The sequence below is a fragment of the Schistocerca serialis genome, chromosome 4 (assembly GCF_023864345.2).
Source record: "Schistocerca serialis cubense isolate TAMUIC-IGC-003099 chromosome 4, iqSchSeri2.2, whole genome shotgun sequence".
NCBI classification, from domain to species: Eukaryota; Metazoa; Arthropoda; class Insecta; order Orthoptera; family Acrididae; genus Schistocerca; species Schistocerca serialis.
The window spans coordinates 342939054-342961529 of NC_064641.1; the positions used below are offsets into that span (position 1 = coordinate 342939054).

The 22476-nt window shown below is 42.1% G+C and overlaps 1 protein-coding gene across 1 annotated transcript in view; it reads left to right on the top strand.

Moving 5' to 3' along the window:
• LOC126474089 (luciferin sulfotransferase-like) overlaps positions 1–22476 on the top strand; it is a 295558-nt gene that overhangs the window by 176266 nt on the left and 96816 nt on the right. Inside the window, exon 3 of the mRNA XM_050101502.1 lies at positions 2367–2466. Coding sequence (XP_049957459.1) covers positions 2367–2466 — 100 coding nt within the window. The remainder of the gene's footprint in view (positions 1–2366; positions 2467–22476) is intronic.

A 22476-nucleotide genomic window follows, 5' to 3' on the forward strand; every position in this document is an offset into this window, starting at 1 on the left:
GAGACTGGCATATTGTAATACAGCCGTCCGCCACACGAGCACGAAGAGTCTCTACATTTGGTACCGTGGTTGCGTAGACAAGAGCTTTCAAATGCCCCCATAAATGAAAGTCAAGAGGGTTGAGGTCAGGAGAGCGTGGAGGCCATGGAATTGGTCCGCCTCTACCAATTCATCGGTCACCGAATCTGTTGTTGAGAAGCGTACGAACACTTCGACTGAAATGTGCAGGAACTCCATCGTGGATGAACCACATGTGTCGTACTTGTAAAGGCACATGTTCTAGCAGCACAGGTAGAGTATCCCGTATGAAATCATGATAACGTGCTCCATTGAGCGTAGGTGGACGAAACTAAAACGAACTCTAACACGGAAACTAAGCGTTTCCGGACACATGTCCACATAACATATTTTCTTTCTTTGTGTGTGAGGAATGTTTCCTGAAAGTTTGGCCGTACCTTTTTGTAACACCCTGTATATTCTACTCGAAGATAGACACTATCCTTGGACTTTAACTTCCCTGTAGGGGAGGGTGTGGGTATGTTGAATTCCCGGTGAACATCTTCTGCCAGCATGTGTAGTGCAAATGGTTCAAATGGCTCTGAGCACTATGGAACTTAACATCTGAGGGCATCAGTCCCCTAGAACTTAGAACTACTTAAACCTAACTAACCTAAAGACATCACACACATCCGTGCCCGAGGCAGGATTCGAAACTGCGACCGTAGCGGTTGCGCGGTTCCTGACTGAAGCGCCTAGAACCGCTCGGCCACAGCGGCCGGCGTGTGTAGTGCAAGCAGTAAAATTCGAAGACTTTGGTATTATGGGGTGGTCGTGTTTTGCATGGAGGAGATCATGCAGCTCTTGTTGTTTTGCGTGACACTGTCACAGCACAAGCCTACACTGATGTTCTAAGCACCTACTTGCTTCCCAATGTTGCTGAGCAATTCGGGGATGGCGATTGCATCTTTCAACACGATCCATTGATTACCTGTTCATAATGCACGGCCTGTGTCGGAGTGATTACACGACAATAACATCCCTAATGGACTGGCCAGCAGAGATTCCTGACCTGAATCCTATGGAATAGCTATGAGATGTTTTGGAACGCCGACTTCGTGCCAGCGCTCACCGACCGACATCGATACCTCTACTCAGTGCAGCACTCCGTGAAGAATGGGGTGCCATTTCCCAAGATCCATTTCCCAAGATATCTTCCAACAGCAGATTGAACGTATGCCTGCAAAAATGGAAGCTGTCGTCAAGGCTAAGGGTGGGCCGACACCATATTGAATTCCAGCATTACCGACGGAGGGCGCCACAAACTTGTGAGACATTATCAGCCAGGTGTTCGAATACTTTTGATAACATAGTGTAGTTGGCAGAAAATTTCAACGTACATAAATTTGATCTTGTTCTCCCGACGAGGTTGACTGTTACTTGATTATACCCTTAAGTCAAGGCGATTCTTTTCAATTAGATGGCACAAATAAATGACAAATAAATGACTGATGTGATGTGGGTGTTTCCACGCGGGAATTACGAAATATTTCCGTCAGTGAAAACAAGGAACGGGGGAGCACGCGTTGCCTCTTGCAATTAGATTTCAGAATCATCAAACTAATTTAAGTGAATCAAATGATTTAGAGATCGAAGTACCTTCTCTTATTCCGTTGTGCGATTTTGTGTGATTTGTATTTGACTGAGGGACTCAGTTCACTGTCGCACCCTGAAATCATAATTTATGTTTTCCTGAATGTTCCAATTTCTGAATGATAGGTTGGTTTCTTGTGGAAATGCAGAATCCATCTCTCACGTTTGAAGAAAATATTGTTGCTTCTGTAGTGCTGGAAATTCTGGAGGTCAGCTGTGAAATGTATTGTTATGGGTAGCAAATGCTGCTATATTACCACATTACCGTTGCTTCGGTGTGACACGCTACTGCAGGTATATCCTCTCATTGTATCCCAGCATCCCTTAGTGATGTAACAATGTCTTTTCTTTTCAACTTTACATTCACATAGTTTTGACATGACACTACAGGATGCTGCGCTATATTAACAGGATGTCCTTGCGGCGGTATATCACATTGATAACTCTGGCGAACTGTCTCAAGATGAAGCTGAAGTTGGTTCTAGTATTTGAAGAATAACCTCTGTTCTCCATGACAAAAAAAGACAACAGTGTTGTACCCATTGATGACAAATCAATATTATTATTATTATTATTATTGTAACTAATGCACATTAATTCATTTCTCAATTCTAATCACTGCCTGAACAATGCAAAAATGGAAGAATGTCTAGATTAAATGTTAATTATAAATGCGTTTTTTAAATTTTTTAACATTCATCAAATTCTTGTTACAGGAACAACATGGACACAGGAGATGGTCTGGCTGATTGCAAACGATTGCGACTTTAAAACTGCCAAGGAGAAGACTCTGAACGACCGAGTACCGTTTTTTGAGTGAGTACCTATAAAACAGAAGTCCTACAGACGCTCGCGCTCTCTGGGTTCTCTGTAGACTGAGTGAGACTCCGCTTGCGGTTAATGGCGTGAGGTGTGCTGGCGACGTGTTAGGGAGAAATGCTTAAGAGGACCGAGGATTGCCCGTAAATCAAAACTTGGTGAACACGTTAATGGGTCACTCATGCCGGTAACTGCACTCTGCGAAAGTTAGCACTAACTGCCTCCCTCCCATTTAGTGGGATGCCCGTAAGGAAAGCTGCAGTAGTCATCTCCTCCTGTTTGGTACGCGCCGCGTTACGAAAGATCACGAGCTACAAAATTCGGCTTGGTTGCGCATCGTGCTTCCCGTTGCAGATCTGAAATATTTATGGACCTTTTTCCACAGATGTCGTTTCGTATACACACAGTGGGCATGAAGAAGCAGAAGCACACTGACATACGTTTATGCTCATATTTGTTATGAGACAATCGGCACTTGCAACCGCGACTTTTCATGCATCTGAATTTTTCATACCGAAATTCACAGCGTTTTTTTTTTTGTTTTTTGTTCTTTCTGTTCGCTTTTTACGAAAGTTGGTTGCAAAATATGGGAAAAAGTTTCTTTTAGCGGGCAAGAATGTGTTTCTCAAGTGCCACTCGCAGCTAGACTAACACACAATTTTTTAACATCTAACAGAAATTTGTGACGGTACGGGGAAAATGTGAAAAAGCCGATTCTGTACTGTAAATTAGAATCCGTTTGTTTTCCTTGTCATCCCTTTCCCACGCGCATTAGTAATTGAAATGATGAAATTAAATCAGTCTTATGCTATCAACCAGTAAGACAGTTAATCACTAGAATTACCCAGGTGCAAATTACTTGAAATGGCGACCTGCGACTACAATGTTTCAATTTTCATTAGTAAAAGTTTATTCTCTTCAAAATTTTCACACAACCTCAAAGACTGTTAAAACCAACTGTTTCACTGAGTGGTTAAAAGTGACTCGAGCTCTCAATATACCAGAAGATAAGCTCGTAACATAAAATTTAATAAACTGAAAAACTGCTGAAACACATTAACTACGTTCATTGCTAATCATTAAAGGAAAATAAACCGCAAAATAACTCGCACCTAATTAGAATCAAACCGACAAACGAAGGTAAATTCTAAGCGCCGATTTGTAGCAAAAATCATAAGAGTTCATCACAAGTAAAACTGAGACAAGGTCCAAATATCAGAAAAGGAGTCCGAAATCTACTTCACACGATAGTCGTCCGGATGGTCACTTGATAGGAAATAATCTAACTACTGGACTAACTGTAAGGCTTCCTCTTCCTAAAGTGCGTGTGGCTGGAATCAACGCTCAGCCTGATCAAGATATTGCTTCAACGAGCTCGCTCAGAGCACACACCAACCAGATCGTATCGAATTCTCCCCACATCATGATGGCCATCGCACTTATGCAGCCTCATTTACATCATCTATACAGGGTACTTAGACTGATTTTACTGCACCGTTAGCTGTGAGCTGAAATTATAATATAATACGATATATTTTATTAAGTTGTACATGTAACAGTTCGCCCAATGATTAAAGCTGACTAATTGTAAACTTCATTACGATGCTCGAAAAGGATTATTTCAGTTTGTGCCATTAAATATTATTACAATCGTTAATTAATTAATGCGATTTTAATTGTACACAATCTAAACATTTTCCTTTAAAGAATACACATGACTGAAAGCCTTATTAAAAGGAGTTGACGTAAATCCTCGGCTGAAAGCCACACGCCGGGCGGAGTGGACGTGCGGTTGTAGGTGCTACAGTCTGGAACCGAGCGACCGCAACGGTCGCAGGTTCGAATCCTGCCTCGGGCATGGATGTGTGTGATGTCCTTACGTTAGTTAGGTTTAATTAGTTCTAAGTTATAGACGACTGATGACCTCAGAAGTTAAGTCGCATAGTGCTCAGAGCCATTTGAACCATTTGAAAGCCACACATAACACTTAGAACAACTAACGGCTTAGGGCCTGGATCACGAACAATTTCAGATAGAACCAATTTTAAGGAAACTACTCAAATTTACATATCTGCAATATTTCATTAGTTATGGACTAAAATACGCAAAATTATAAACAAACAAACACACATACAATAAAAATTGAAGATCTTAACAACTAATTATTGTAAGTTTTGTGCTACGACCTCCGCCAACGCATTCTTCCCTGCTGTATGTGTTTTGCGGTAGATTTTATATCAATTTTCAACTAATTAATTAATTCAGCAATTGGACACATTTTAATTGGACTTTAGTTGAAAATTGATATAAAATCTACGGCAAAATCATAAATCGTGTGAATGTACCAGTAAAAGCACCTCGCCCAACAAATTGACTGTCGGGTCTTCATTGTATATTAATTAGCAAAGAAATTATTATACTTTTACTGATTGGCGGTTGCGGTAAGACTTTTCGATATTGTGTCTTTTTACGCACAATGATTACAAACAGGATCTGCACGCTGGCAGAATCGTGGTGCTCCTCTCTTTGATATAACGTATCGCTCTCAGTTTTATGATTAACTGTTTGCTTTGTATAAGCGCGAACGCTCAGAATAGTCAGCTGCCTTAGTGGGTTCAGCGGCTGAGCTGACGTCACGGCCGTATATTTCAACTTTGATGGATACGCATGGCGCAGCCATCGGACCGTTGAAATGTGGACAACACGAGTTAGAGTACGGACCAAATCCAGCGCTGCAGCCGACTCACACACAAGCCCAGCCGCAACCACGGCCAGCCTCTACGTCATGGAGCGCATGCCATTCAAACGCCGCTCGCAACCAGACCTCTGTTTCACACATAAACACAGTCTTTGGCCTCACAAATTTGAATATGAGTTGGCCTAAGTTTTACTTACACTATAGGTAACCTCTTTTCTGATGAAAGTTCTTTCCTCCAAACAGGTTTTTTTGTGTTTCAAAACCTAAAGTTGCGCTGGTCAAAAATTAGGAACATCTTAGAGGAACATCGCAGAGGCTGGTGAATGAGGCTATTCATTATCCTACTGCAAGACCATATTTTTGGTCACTTTCTTTCAACTCTATAATAAAGCCATCCAGCAATAACGTATAAGAGGAATGTGACGCTATTTTACATTTTGCTCAATAAATAATCATGCTGATAACAGACAAGTCTGAAAAACTAGTCGTAACGAGTTTTTTTCCGTATTCGTTAAAACAGTGTTCTGATTGCAGTGTGGTGCCTAGAACGTAATGATGGATTTACAGTCACAAGATGATGCTGAAAGTGAAATAATGCTTTGGAATTTCCAATCACTGTTCGAGCTATCACACCTTCAGTATTCTTTGGCGTGAAGTCGAGGAATGGGGCTCCAAACGTCCATTTTTCTTCCATGTATAAGGAACTTCATTACGTACCCACACATATGGGGTTCCTATCACCTTGACAGTCTCACCAATTGCATTTCGACGGTCTTCTACCACATTATCATGAATGTTGCCATCCAATCCTCGACGCTCCTTTCAGACGAGTCAAACCTTAAGTGTTCTTACGATCACGTTCAATCACGTATGTGTATGTAAATGGTGAACTGTATCTATTGTATATCTCCCACCGCAACCATAACCAAATGTAGCTTATTTCTTATAATAACCGGAAAAACTGTTCAGGGCTCGTGACACCCATGAAAGCCTTTGGGGTAGCATTAGCAAGTCTCTAATTTCTCGGCACTTTCAATCAGACTTGGCACATATACGACATCTAAAGGAAGGAAAGTTCAGAGGAGGTAACACGCTCTGCGTGCCTCCAGGTGACACCTAACGGAAACCTTTAGGTGTTTGCGAATTTTTTTAGTTACGTTTGGAGCTGTTTAGACGGTTGCATAATGGAATAAACGCGCAAGAAATTCTTTTACAATGCCTTTATGCTCTAAGAAATTTCGTCTCGTAATCATACAAGTAAACGACCTTCTGTTTTGCTACAGGGACCCTTGACTCAGTCTGTGTCTGGACCACAGGCACCTGTTTGAAGATTAAAGGCTTATGTGGGTGTGTGATACTCGTCCATGTCTACCGAAAAATGTAAAATAGGTCACTTAACGCAGAGACCTAGTAACAAAATCACGATTAATGTATGGAAATTTTGAGAAGAGCAAAATATTTTCTGCTGATTTGGCTGCACAGCGGTCATAAGCTTAAAGAAACAGCATCACGTAACACCGAAAGTTGCCGTTGAAATTGTTCTTCAACCGGATTATGTCAAAGACATTTCCGGGCACAGCTTGGGTTAACAGGAAAATTCTATCTCTAATGCAATGGCATAAGAAATGCAGAAAATGATGAAACCTGACTGGTCGCTGCATTGATAATCTACTCCTCTTTTGACGTCATTGCATTCTAATGCAACTTTCACTGATAATCCTACCTGGTCTGAAAAATGATCTTCGGCGGAAACCGGTCGCTTATTAGTGACTACATTTATCAAAAGTTTATGACATTCTATCATGTATTTTCCAAAACTGAACCAAAGCGGTGCAAGAATCACGCTTTCCGATAGATATACCACTCCACAGGTTCGTCCGATGTCATTGGTAACAATAAAATTCCATGAATCAATATAGGAACACTAGATGGGAGCTAATTATTATGAATGTATGAGCATACGCGTCCAAGATCCGACTTCAGAACCATTTAATTTCCATTAATACAGCTAACAAAGAATAGTTTGGAGGTAGTTACCACTCTTTATGTTAATTTTATTTAATAACTTATTTAATAACTTCCCTTCAATCGTTAACAAACACCAACATGGGGTAGAGTCAGTTTCAAATATGTCTCACTGTAATGTTCCTAGAATTACTCCGAGACGTGCTGCTGTTTGGCACAAATAGCAGTGGAATACATGAACTGCTGTTACTTTCTTTGTGTTATTACGGAAACAGCATTCTTCCCCTGCTGTTGTTTCTGCTGAGGTCTACTCATTTCTCGAGTTTTCACAAGATATTCATCAATGGTACTGGTAAAATACTTAATATCGTTTGTTAAGAATTTTATATCTACTTGCTGGCTTTGAAATCCCAGCGGAGGAAAAGCAGCAACTGTAGGCCTCAGAGAGCCCTCTGAGTGGTCTGAGTGGTCAAACAAATATACAAAAGGAATTTCGAAAGCGCTGGACGTTGCTAACGGTGGTCTGCTAGCCACTTGCTTTGCCTGGGATGTCAGTACGCCACATCGACACCAAAGGACGCCGCATTATCAAGTTACGGTCTTTGAGCGTTGGTGAACGTTCCACCTACACGAATGTGCCTCTGCCGCCTCATGTGATTAAGGTCCCCAAAGGCCGTCCCGCACGTGCAAGTCGTGGGTAGTCGACTTTGAAACGTACGTCTGCACGGGCTGACCAGCGTCCACCTCTAAATGTAACGTCGGTGAAAAGGGTATCGCTGCTTTGAGCAGAATGTTGGGGCGCTGCTACAGACGGCGGGTTACTCACTGGTTTATGACGTGCTACGGAATGCCTGTAATAAGTACTCATCTACTCAGAATACCCCTGCATCATTTAATGGCATTCTAATCGAGTAGATGTTGTGATGGCTTGTTTAAATCGGTTATTTTGAAAAGAAGTTATAAGATGAACATTAACGAAAGTAAAACGAGGGTAATGGAGTGTAGTCGAATGAAATCAGGTGATGCTGAAGGGATTAGGTTATCAAACCAACCACTGAAAGTAATATATGAGTTTTACTTTTTGGGCATCAAGATAAAGGACCATGGGTCAGGTAGAGAAGATATTCACACTGACAGCAGCACGAAAAGCGTTTCTGAGAAAGAAATATTTGTTAACATCTATCTTAAATTAAACTTGTAGGAAGTCTTTGCTGAATGTATTATAGTAGGAATACTTTGGGCGGTGTGAATCACCGCAGTCGACAAAAAATCCTGAATGACCGAGGCGAAAAAGCCAGAAATTCTAGATGAAGGATGGAACGAGATTTAATAATTAATGATGAATGATGACTGGATTGTTAAAAATCTAAGATGGTGAATACTGGTAAATTTGAAGAACGCAAGATGGCACTGGCGAGAAATACATTTCGCCCACTAGCAGCGCTTAAAGAAGGTAAAATGGAGCTGGCAGTGACAGTGTTGTATATTTTGCGTACGAGTATGTATAGGCCGTTCCAGAAAGTATACAGATATACTACAGCATTTCCACAAGCTTCTCTGGCAGCCACTTTCAAAAGTATTCGATTATTTAACAATTTCGTACCTACAAACACACACACACACACACACACACACACATACACACACAACCTAGCCGTCTTGTGGGTATTCAGAATTCCTGGAATATTCTGAGTTTTTCTTTACATTTCTTTTTTGCATCGTGTTCAAAAGCACTTATCCTAAAACATTACGTAACGCAGTATTTGCGAAAGTGAAAAATTCTATTTCTGTACCATAGATTCAGTAAGCCACACTGGAGTATCAGATTAATTTTTTTGCACATCTAACTTGTTCTACGATGCTAATCACAGGGCAGGAAGGCAGGCGTGGGAAAGACTGACCTTACTTACTGAGCAGTTGTCTCAGAAACGGGCGGTTCGGGCAATAAGAGGTGGAAGTTCACGAACCTCTTGTCAACCCCTGTTCACTAGTCTGGGTATTTTGACATTGGCCTCTCAATATGTATATTCCTTATTGTCATTTCTTGTTAACAGTATTATCTTATTCCCTAAAATAAGCAGGTTTCACTCGGTTAATACTCGGCAAAAATCAAAACTGCATTTGGAACGGACTTCCTTAACTCTTGTGCAGAAAGGTGTGCAGTATACCGCTGCATCCATTTTCAGTAAGCCACCTCTCGAATTCAAACATCTTAGCAATAATCTACGCACTTTCAAATTGAAACCGAAGAGTTGCCTCATGGGTCACTCCTATTCTGTCGAGGAGTTCTTTGAAAAATGAAGCTGATTCTTATTGTGTTGTCGATTGCGTCTACTTAAACTTATGGACTGATTTTTTTTCGGGTTAATAAACATTTTATTTTTATCTGTTATTACTTTTATGTTGTAATTTCATGTACTGACACGATCCATGTCCTTGGAGATTTGCTCCTCAGTTGGGAATTTGACGTGTAAATAAATAAACATGCAATGTCTTGTTGACATGCAATACATTTGACTGTCGGCTCACTGTAACGTTGCACGCAAGTCGCATTCAAACTCACATGGCTATTACTGCCAATATAACTTACAGCTCAAAGCGCACTTGTCGACAAGAATAATCAAAGTAAAGAACGTTATTCCCATATCTAATTTTGCCAAAACTTCGTGTCTAAAACTGCTACCGACGTCAGCCAAATATCATAGTGAAAACTAGCTGGGGTATTAATTTTATGTTGCAGTTGAAAACTCTGCACGTGCTGCTGGTACATGTGCCACACGAAATTATTACTACGGTGGGAACTATTGCGTTTGACCTGGATATTTTGCAGACATTTTATATGTTACAGTTGTTCTGGAAGCACTGTACAATTTATTAACACTAGGGGTATCAGCTACTAAGGGGTGTCAGCTATAGGGAGCTATTTTTCGGTGTAACCAAGTAAAGAGTAAAATTGTAACGGTGTAACAGAGTAATGGTGTAGCAGGTAATTTGTAATGCATCCTGGGTGACGAGTAACAGTGTAACAGGTAATGAATGATCGGTAATGGTGTAACAGCGTAATGGGTAACCATACACTGTAAATGGTAAGATATTCACTAATAGACTAATGCCGTCTCAATCAATGCAAAACTTAAGAACCGTTATAATTAAGTGAAATCCAGGAACATGTAATGGGCCCCAAAAATACTACACCAAATTACACTGTGACAATAAATCAGAAATATAACAAGGCATAAGGATTTGGTTAGAACTCAAAATTAGGCAACAGAATGAAAAAACATTTCCAAATATGTTCCAAAAGTAGTTTTAGCCCTTGTACTCCGAAGCGGCATTATGGAGAAGAACATCAACAAGAATATACAACGCTCATAACTCATCCCATTGCAAATGAAGCAGAGTGGTGATTACAAAAACACTAAATCGAAAGCACCAAAAATGCCATGGATTTACTTTACTTCGATGTGTTAACATCACCTGGCAAAGGTGCAATAACATCGCCCAGGCCGGCCGGGGTGGCCGAGCGGTTCTAGGCGTTACAGTCTGGAACCGCGCGACCGCTACGGTCGCAGGTTCGAATCCTGCCTCGTGCATGGGTGTGTGTGATGTCCTTAGGTTAGTTAGGTTTAAGTAGTTCTAAGTTCTAGGGGACTGATGACCGCAGCAGTTAAGTCCAGTAGTGCTCAGAGCCATTTGAACCAACATACCCCGGTGGATCACAAGATACTACTGCACAACTGGACGGAAGTGATTGTAATGCAAGTACTCAGAACGAAAGATAATCTGTTACAAAAAATACTTAGCAGCCACGCAGTAATAAACAGAGCTCGTCCACCGACTAAAAACCTGCGTGGACGCGAATAACTGTGCCTCAGTTTTCCTATTACATGATATCGGTCGTCTAATGGAGGGAGTTAACAACAACTTACGCATGGAATCAGGGAAGCGCTGTATGACTACAAAACCACACAGGCCAAGACGCTGCCCAAATTCTTGGTTTCCAGGAAAAGACTGGCCGATAGCAAACAGCGCAGCACGTGACGTACCTACACTTTTCGGACAGGACACTCTTCTAACATTAATGATGCCCTAAGGTCAACAGTTCACGCAACTTTTACATTACATACAACCGTCAAATTGACTCATTATAGATCTTGTTTTTAACAAAACAGTAGGGTAAACGGTCAAGGTCACAGGACAAAAAAAGTAAATTTGCAATAAAAATTAGCTAGTTGCATCTTATAATTACTAACATTAAGAAACTGTCACCCTCGGATATTACTTACCCTGGAAGATACGGATTCTTTGGTTCGAAAGGTTGCTCGTTACATTATAGGTGCCTTTACTCACTGCACCAAGATTTTCAGCAAAAATCTGATCCCCTGGCTTCAATGACGTGTGACATCTCCCACATTGTACCACCCATTATAGCACTAAGCAGTTCATTCATTATTCATTCTTAAATTTTTCCTTTAGTATTTCCAGAAGTCTTAGATTTGCACAGTGTCAATGTTTTCCGGCATAAAGCATTCACGAACCACAGACTGGAAAGCGGTGAATCACTCTTGACTGGAAATATAAGATTGCTCGGGATGTCCTTGTTTGCTTCATGGACAGCGTTATTAATACGTTGTTCAACCAAGACGAAGTCGCATAGCGCTTGGTGTGGGCATTGAGACGGATGGTGACAATAGCTGCATTTATATTTCGGTTAACATGCTCTGAAAAAGAAATGTTCTGATAGTAAGATGCTGTAGTAATATTAATATCTCGAAGGCAAAGTTTCTAAACGCCACTGACGCAAAAACTGTTGCATTATCTGACGTTAGGGTCCTACACCGTCCTAACATTCCACAATCATTCTTCGGCCATTTCATAACGGTCAGCGCATTAAAGTTCCTTGAGTGGAGTACCCAACTAAAATCCGTACACACAACTATGCCACAGCGCAAATTGGTACCTCTCCTTTGACCTATGAAGTGGGCCGACGTGATCAGTGCACATTTTGTGAATCGGGACCTGAACAATGTCGGAGTTCAGTGCGACTTCTCGGGGGTCCCACAAGCCTTACAGAACTGTACCAACTTACAGATCTACTTGCTCATTCCTGTGATTCTTAATCCTGGTCTTACATAAAGGCCCCCCTATAGATGTTTCATGTTAATACTTAAACAAGCCATTTTTATCCCCAAGGGGCGTCCCCATGCCAGACAACACGAAAAAATCCCCCTCATGACAGAAGGCCTCACTGTCTCTCCCTTTCACAAACACTCTTTAATGAGAGCCAACTCGGCGTCTGAACCTTATTTGTGAGCGACGTCCTTAAAAGCATGAGGAAGAAGTCCCGTCAAAACAACGCTTCAGCTGGTCGATGTGAATCACTAGCCGTAGGACGGCGCAGACCTTATGTAAAAACGTTCTCTGTCCCTCGCATATGTTTAAGCTTAAGATGAAACATGGGTGCCCTCCTCACCCATCTAGCTACTCGCACTGTCCTTCTCGGATGCACGATCGCCCAACTGAGTGTTCGGTTAGTACCTAGCTGAAAGATTCGGTGCTCTAAATACATTTTAAACTTGTGTGAGGCGAACACTCAAGAATCGTAAGGCAGTCGGTCCGCATTACAATCATGCAGAAAGAATTGCTGGAGAAGCGGTATTCTGTCAACATTCCTCCTTATTTTTCCAAAGATTGCCTCATTCGGCAATGAAAAAAGTGAAAATAGTCATGAACATCTCGACTACTGCCAATTTTTCTTGTTTCGTCAGTGTACGTAAAAAATGTAGAGAAGATCTTATTTATGCTGGCTCTAGCAATAGCCTCTCTTTACACAGTCAAGTCTACATTTACGATGCATTTAATCATTTTCTTCTTCAATTCTTGACACTCTATCATTCTGAGCATTTAGTGTAAAATATCAGCTTTCGTCCCTATTGGCTTATTTCCTGTATCAATCAGGTAACAAGCATAACGTAATGAAGAATGGTTTCATTGATGATTATAGTTGAACGCTCCTAGCATACTTTAGATAGTTAGAAGGAGAATCAGAATGTCAGTAGAACATCACCCTAGTGACATATTGAATTATCAGAAGCACGTTAAACGAGGTTAGACGCTAACGATAATCACTTGAATCCCGGAATTCTGAGTTTCCATAAACACTTCTGACGCAATGGACAGTTAATGGAAACAGAATGGCACCCCACCATTATTCTGAAATAGCACAGCCCGTTCGTGAATTAGATATTATTATCCTCTGCTTGAACCATCCTTTGAAGTATGAGTTTTGTCTCCCCATTATATATTCCGTGTTCTTAGAAGCGCAAAATTCTCCTAGGATCATTCCCTAGCATCTTTTCCTGTTCAAACTATACCGGACGTTTATTGAAGATAATAAACGAGATTTCTCATCTTATTTGGCACAAAAAACACTGTGACGTATAAAATTTGTACTGTCAAAAGGATAGGAAATTTTTCGGAAGCACAATCCTGACGAATGCGTATTAAAGTAACTATTCCAGAGAAAGGAATAAACGATCTGTTATTTTCCAACGCTCTATATTTTTGCCGTCAATACGCAGCGCTTTTTTACATTTTAATTGTAAAAATTTCATCGAGGTACATGATGCATTAGATATTCTGCACAAACTTTTATCCGCTGTGGAAATTCATTTCTTGTCAGAGGTCTTAATGTCTCTTTATTAAACCGCAACCTAAGTGAAAAAACAAATGTTTGATTAACAAATGTAATGAATAAATATGTAAGCTGTAAGCTATATCACCGAGCCTCCTGTTAAAAGAGTTGTTATCGTTATGGTATTATACTCTTTTTTTATATAGAAAAAAAAGGCTGAAACGAGACGTGCTTCGATACAGCTTCACCTAATTTCTAAAAGGTATTGGACATTGAGTTCCAAATATCAGTCCTTCACGTATACAGGGTGAGTCACCTAACGTTACCGCTGGATATATTTCGTACACCACATCAAATACTGACGAACCGATTTCACAGACCGAAAGAGAGGAGAGGGGCTAGTGTAATTGTTTAATACAAACCATACAAAAATGCACGGAAGTATGTTTTTTAACACAAACCTACCTTTTTTTAAATGGAACCACGTTAGTTTTGTTAGCACATCTGAACACATAAACAAAGACGTAATCAGTGCCCTTTGTAGCATTGTAAAATGTTAATTACATCTGGAGATATTGTAACCTAAAGTTGACGCTTGAAACCTCCGACGTTCAGTTGCGTGTTGTAACAAACACGGGCCACTGTCGGCGAGCAGCATCTGCAGGAACATGTTTACGATGACGACCGTGTTTACGAGTGTGGCTGTAGTGCACTGTTGTGGTTTGGTCTAGCTGTCGCAGTGTCCGCATGTAGCGCTTGCCGCTATTGTTATTCTGAATTCGTCTCCGCACGCAGACCAACTGCCGTACACCGTGTTACCAGACGTCTGTGATAGTGTAGTGTTGTGGGAACTGTGGCCATGGTGTATTCGAACTCTTAAAAGGCGGAGATGATACTCATCTACAGCGAGTGTCGACGAAATGCAGCTGAAGCCTGCAGGGTGTATGCAGAACGGTACCCGGACAGAGAGCATCCAACGTGCCGCACATTGCAAAACATCTACCGCCAACTGTATGCAACAGGTATGGTCGTAGCACGCAAACGGGTCCGTAACAGGCCCGTCACAGGAGAAGCGGGTGCCGTTGGTGTGTTAGTTGCTGTTGCCATGAACCCACACATGAGTACACGGGACATTGCGAGAGCCGGTGGACTGAGTCAAAGTAGTGTCATGCGCATACTGCATCGTCACCGCTTTCACCCGTTTCATGTGTCGCTACATCAGCAATTACATGGTGATGACTTTAATCATCGAGTGCAATTCTGTTGGGTTGTTTTGGGGTAGGAGAGCAAACAGCGAGGTCAACGGTCTCATCTGATTAGGGAAGGTAGGGAAGGACGGGGAAGGAAGTCGGCCGTGCCCTTTCAAAGGAACCATCCCGGAATTTGCCTGGAGCGATTAAGGGAAATCACGGAAAACCTAAATCAGGATGGCCGGACGGGGGATTGAACCGTCGTCCTCCCGAATGCGAGTCCAGTGTCTAACCACTGCGCCACCTCGCTCGGTGCAATTCTGTCAATGGGTATTAACAGAGAATGCGTTGCAGTTCTACCTGTTTACCGATGAAGCGGGTTTCACAACCAACGGGGCAGTGAATCTACGGAACATGCATTACTAGTCCGTAGACAATCCTCGCTGGCTCAGACAGGTAGAGCGACAGCGACCGTGGACTGTAAATGTATGATGCGGAATCATTGGCGACCACCTCATTGGTCCTCACTTCATTGCAGGGGCCCAAACAGCTGCAACATACATCGCGTTTCTACAGAATGATCTGCCAACGTTGCTCGAAAATGTTCCACTGGAAACACGTCGACGTATGTGGTATCAGCATGATGGTGCACCTGCATATTCCGCAATTAACACTAGGCTGACCCTTGCTAGGATGTTCGACGGGCGTTTCATAAGACGTGCTGGACGCATAAATTGGCCACCCCGTTCTCCTGATCTTACACCTCTGGAGTTCTTTCTGTGGGGTACGTTAAAGGAGAATGTGTACCGTGATGTGTCTACAACCCCAGAGGATATGAAACAATGTATTGTGGCAGCCTGCGGCGACATTACACCAGATGTACTGTGGCGTGTACAACATTCATTGCGCCAGAGATTGCAATTGTGTGCAGCAAAAGATGGCCACCACGTTGAACACCTATTGGCCTGACATGTCGGGACATACTCTATTCCACTCCGTAATTGAAAACGGAATCCACGTGTGCACGTGTACCTCACCCCTCATGGTAATGTACATGTGCGTCAGTGAAAAAGACCAATAAAAAGGTGTTAGCATGTGGACGTAATGTGCTGTTCCAGTCTCTTCTGTACCTAAGGTCCATCACCGTTCCCTTTGGATCCCTACGTAATTCGGTGCTCTCCGATACACACGATCGAACAGCGGAAGAGTGGTACTCTAGCGTCAAATTTAGGTTACAATATCTCCAGATGTAATTAACATTTTACAATGCAACAAACGGCACTGATTACGTATTTGTTTATATGTTCAGATGTGCTAACAAAACTAACGGGGTTCCATTTTTAAAAAAACCTAGGTTTGTGTTAAAAAACATACTTCCGTGCATTTTTTATGGTTTGTATTAACCAATTACACTAGCCCCTCTCCTCACGTTCGGTCTGTGGAATCGATTCGTCAGTATTTGATGTGGTTTACAAAATATATCCAGCGGTAATTTTAGGTGACTCACCCTGTATATGACACTATCCTTTGGTTCTGTGTTGCCCAACAGAATGTTCTTTTTTGGGTTCCTGCTCGCCGTCACATGTGGAAATATAAGTTATCTGAACTTCAGCTGAACGTAAGATCACGGCGTTAAACAATTAATTGGACGACTTGTTGCTCTAATGTTGTTATTTTCGAAAGCCCCCACGCCCGATGTGCTAGGCTTTCCAGTCTTCCAAATTTCAGTCGAAAGATAAAATTCCTTTATCCTGTATCTTGTCGCTCTAAATGTGCTTTCAGTTTCATAACAAATTAAACCGTTTTTGCATCGAGTACTAGCGCGTTAGGAACCGCAGAAAAGGCAGAAAATTCGTCGAAAAATGTTTGAGATATAATATTCGTTTCATATGATAATGAATGAAAATGTATGTTAGGTAGTACCATGAATGAAACACAATTTGCACAGCTTGTTATGGAATTAATGAACCCGAAGGCTACGATAGCACCTTCCTTCGAGTAGGGCTATATTGTGTCAATATTGTTCATCCTCCCACTGATACAAGGCTGTATGAAAGGCAGACGAAAAAAGTTCTCGAACTTTCCAGATTATCTCAATCTTCCTTCTTATATCACTATTTCTTTCGTGTTTCTAGTATTACAGCGCTCTATTTTTTGTCTCGCCTTCAAGCAATCAGGATAACTGATAAAATTTCCCGAATCCAGGCAAAGGTGTTTCTGCTACTACACCGCCCACATGTTCATGTATTTCACTTAGTAGCATGCAGTTTGTTCCACTCTACATGCCAGCAACAATGTTTGCCTCCAAGTCGTACGGCCTCACTAACTTCGTTTTCAAATTAAGAACATGTTTTTCATCAAAGAGTGCATTGGTATTATCAGGTGCGGACCTGCAGCGATACCGCATCAAAGTGAAATGGTCATGACTAGTGCAAAGACGCAATTTGATTAATCATAGGTGGCCAAAGTACTGATGTAGAGAAAAGAAACACCGACCTCAATATAATGAAGTACTTCTGGAATAATACATGACTATGTGATAAAGTTATGACAACAAAAACTGCGGTGTACGTTATTCTTAAATTTCCACATATCATACTGAAATTGATGTAGATATCTGACTGCCTTAAGAACTTTACAGATTTTCTTCATTCGCTTTTAGTTCTAATTATAGCTTACCAAGGCACGTTTCGGCAGTTGCGAACTTCAAGTGACCGTATGTCATCATAAGATGCATTTTTTTCGAATGAGGTGTTTCTTCTGGATGTTTGTAGTTCATTTTGGATGCTAAATGTCTACTCTAATCAGAATAAAACATACTACATATATTTCACCATGCTGTCTTTCGGTTATTTAAATAGTACAACAAAAACTGTAATATAAGCACAGTGGAAGTGCTTAATCTATTTCTAGCTGGGGGAACACAGAACACAAACAAATACGTTGCTTAGCTTTTATTCTCTACCACCCGTCTCTAAATGGACAAAGAATCAAGAGCCTGTTAGGTGAACGTGGTGTTTCATATACAATGATTACTCTCAAGACACTGCACTCTTGAAGTACAGAATATCATAAACACAGATTTATAGTATGAGAGTATTAAATTGCTTAATTTGTAGCGTTTTTAAGCAAGTGAATTTATTACAGAACATTGTTTGTATGACTGGAAAAATATTCAATAATGGAGTAGCCGGCCGCGGTGGTCTAGCGGTTCTAGGCGCTCAGTCCGGAACAACGAGACTGCTACGGTCGCCGGTTCGAATCCTGCCTAAGGCATAGATGTGTGTGATGTCCTTAGGTTAGTTAGGTTTAAGTAGTTCTAAGTTCTAGGGGACTGATGACCACAGATGTTAAGTCACTTAGTGCTTAGAGCCATTTGAACCATTTGAACCAATAATGGAGTAATTTAAAAAGTTTGTTTCTACTTAGGACGCACCACGGAGAAATTATTTGGATGGGACGGAAATGGGCAGTGCGGCGTACAGGTATAGACGAATGATTACAGTTTCGAAAGAAATGGATGATAGTTCCAGATAAAGATGTTCACGAACTGAGCAAGTCGATAATGCATTGGTCCACCTCGGGCTCTTAAGCAAGCAGTTATTGGGCTTAGCACTGATTGTTACAGTTGTTGTATGTCCTGAGGGATATCGTGCCATATTATGTCCAATTGGCGCGTTACGTTGACAAAATGTCAAGGTGTTTGAATGACCTGCCCATAAGGTTACAAAGCTCTCAATCTGGAAATGATCTGGTGAACTTGCTGACCAAGGTAGAATTTTGGCAATCACGAAGAAAAGCAGCAAAAACTCTCGCCGTGTGCTGAAGGGCATTGTCTTCCTGAAACGTAAGCCCAGAATGGCCTGTCATAAACAGGAGCAGAAGTGGGTGTAGGATACCGTTGACTTACTGCCGTTCTGTAAGGGTCTGGAGTCCTGCTGCGAAATTAAATGTTGCTCCTGACCATCACCCATGGTTGTCAAGCTGTATAAAGAGTCAGGTTGACATCCCACTGTCAGCCGGAGCGTCGCCAGGCACATCTTCCCTGTTCATCGGGTCTCAGTTTGAAGTGGTACTCATCACTGAAGACAGTTCTACTCCATTCACTGAGATTCCAGGCCCTGATGAGTGGTGAAGACGTGTGTGGAGACGCCCCAGTCAGCGGTGAGATCCTGCACCTTTGGTTGTCATCAGCGGCTCCGTTACAGCACAGTGGTACGTCGAGGATATTCTAGGCCCGCTATTGTCCTTCATGGTCAACTGCCTCGGCGGGTGACGCAATAGGTAAAGGTTCGGAGCACACCCTTGCTTTTGAAATGGGAATCTGCCACCAAAGGAGGAAAGACCGCCACTGATCAACAAATTGAGGATGCAAAAGGGAACAGGAACCAATGTATTAGACTAAAATTGTGGATTCAGAAGAACCCACTATTTCAGAAATAAACTCATGGTAGCTACTTCCTTCATAGAGAACTCTAAAGATAAGTTAGTTCTTCACTTTGTATCTCTGGTGGGGAATTTCTAAGACGGGTACCAAGGGGGCACGTACAGGACAAACGTTGTACAAACAGCAGCATGACGGATTAGAAGCCAAAACGTTTCGGGAAAGCGAAGAAACTGTAAAAAGAGAGTTGAGCATGCTGCTGTTAAACTTTGCAGGGAGTTCTGTAGTTAAATGGGTAGATGTCGGAAATATACGATCATATAATGATAGAGTTATATCAATGTCATCAGTGAGTACTGAAGTGTCGTAACATCATTGTGAGCCGGCCGTTGTGGCCGTGCGGTTCTAAGCGCTTCGGTTTGGAACAGCGTGACCGCTACGGTCGCAGGTTCGAATCCTGCCTCGGGCATGGGTGTGTGTGATGTCCTTAGATTAGTTAGGTTTAAGTAGTTCTAAGTTCTAGGGGACTGATGACCACAGATGTTAAGTCCCATAGTGCTCAGAGCCAACATCATTGTGGACAGAAAGAAGGTATCATTGTGCCTTACTAGAAAGAATTTAGTGGCTTGATTTTAGTTATAAGGATTCAACCTCAGACAGTCTCAACCACCACTGTATAAGTTTACATGCCAACATGACAAGCTACATCTGCATCTAAGTCACCACTCTGCACTTTACGTCCATGTGCTTGGATGGTCATTTATATGTTGGTGAGAGTAAACAAAAGAGAAAAAAAATAAACACTGCTTAGCAATCGCTAAGGAACAACTGACTCTTACTAAGACACTTGCTAACGGACAACTACAACTGTTACGGAACAAACGACAGTTGCCACCGTGCACAAGACCAATGAGAGTGAAAGGAAATAGATAAGGTGGGTCGTGTTAACGGCAGCAAAGACTGGAAACAAGCGCTCTGTATGCATTCGACAGGTCATGTATTACGGTATTAGATGAAAGTTGTTGTGGAAGCTATTAGCTCGACTTCCGTGGGAGAGGGCAACGAAATGTTGCACCAGTGGTCTAGGAGCAGTTGACCATTGGAGCCGGAGCAGCAAGGACGTGTGCTTGCCATCCCACCGGTCTAGTGGTGTACGCGAGTTTGTTTACTTCCCGCGACTGGGAGTCGCTTACTACAAGCTTATTGAAGTAACATAACGAACTCATATAGGAAGAACGCTATCAAGATCACGTTCCAAGCTGAATATGCAAGACCGCAAGCATCTGAAGTAGAAAACTTCTTGCGTGATGAACTACTTGTAGATCCACAGGATATAACTGCTACTCACTTAGATCACGGCCAGTGCAAATATTAGGATGCACGAAGGCGGTTACGGCGCGGCCACGAAACTCCAGTTTAGGCACTGAGATGAACACATCGGCGCTTTTACCATTTGAACACGCAGGCCTAGACCAGAGGACCCTTCGGGTATTCGAGCTACCTTTTGAGGTACCCGTCGAGTCCATTATCTCCGCTCTTAAGCCGTACGGGACTGTCATTAGCCTCATGGTTGAGAAGTGGCAGGTTTCTACAACGTATCCCATACTCGACGGAGTAATACAGGTCAAAATCGAAATCATCAAGCCGGTTGTCGTGCAATTATGATCTACGATGGACGTCCGCGCACGTTGAAAGGTGGCTACACTGTGCCACTGCGCCAGAGATTGCGCCAAAGAGTACTATTAAGCCGCCTCGACAGTGCGTGTTTAGAGTTCGTAGCAGGCAGTGTGTGTTTAGAGTTCATGGCAGTCAGTGGTTGTCGAGAGATCGTAGAAGTCAGTGCTTGTCGTGTCGTGAAGTCGGAGTAAGATGTTGTAGTAAAGAGTGTTGTTCCATGTCTTATGCAGTTATTTGATGGGAGAGATAGCAGATGTTATTGTAATGAGTGCATTTCGTCAATATATATGAAGGTAAACACTACAATGTTCTTTTATTAATTGTGTATCTGAAATAATGCGTCACTACAGGTTCAGTCAACAAAGCATCTGGCTTGTGTTCTTGTATTAGAGTGAATTCTGGTTTTCTTACGCAATTACAGTTTTTCTAAATTTCTTTTGTCAAGTCAGCATAGTTGGTATTTAAAAAATTCTTGTCTTGTTGGAAAAGAACCGTGCCAGATGTGGACGTTGAGTCACACTCCCACATACAGAACAGTTACTCTTGTGCTTGTTGGCTTCGTAGATTTTTATAGTTGCTGGGGACTTAATTAATTAACTGTGTTTACGAAAATCTTCTTACATTGTTTGTTGCAGTCAGATTGCGTAATAATTCTAGTCAGGGCCAGCCGATTACGAGACTGCGTAATCGGACAGACATACTAAAACAAAAAAAATCATTTTCAATTATAAATATTTAATTAAGCCCCCATGCAACGTGCTCAGGACATGGACAGGAGGGTCATGCTCGCTCTGATTGTTTATAGCGGTGGATCACCCAAATTCCATGAGGAGAACTGGTACAACGTGTTCCCCCATCGATTCTACCAGTTACTTATGCACACGTGACGGTACTTACGTCTGGCGCATAAGTGACGGTATTTACGACCTCTGGAACACAAGTGGTGGCACCTGCGACGTCGGGCGGTGGGGATCGGAATAGGTTAACACTGCAGACAGGCGGACACGAATGTATTTAATAGTAACGACAACGACATATAAATGTATCAGCTCATTTTATATTGACATGGCTTAAATCTGCACTTGATAATGGCCTAAGGCTGAAATTGCAGTCTTTTCTGCAGAAGGAGTAACTGGATAAACCTGAATAGCAGCTGCCACAGAACAACGAGCGGATAGATGTTGACGCTCGAGTCGTGCCAACCTACGCTTTCCTCTCGAAAGGCGCAAAGGAGTCGGATTTACACCCACGTTCTGACACGGAGACGCACGTCCGGATGAAATGTTCGCCCCGCAAGCACAAGAAACGCCGACAGACGCAATCTGATGACTGCTCTTGCGGACAGATACACACGATCGTATCGATTTCGACACTGCCGGGGACACTCCTTCTACACAGGCTTCGATCGACAATGCTCCCTCTTTAGAAACTGAGGCGATGGAGTCTCCTTCTCCTTGAC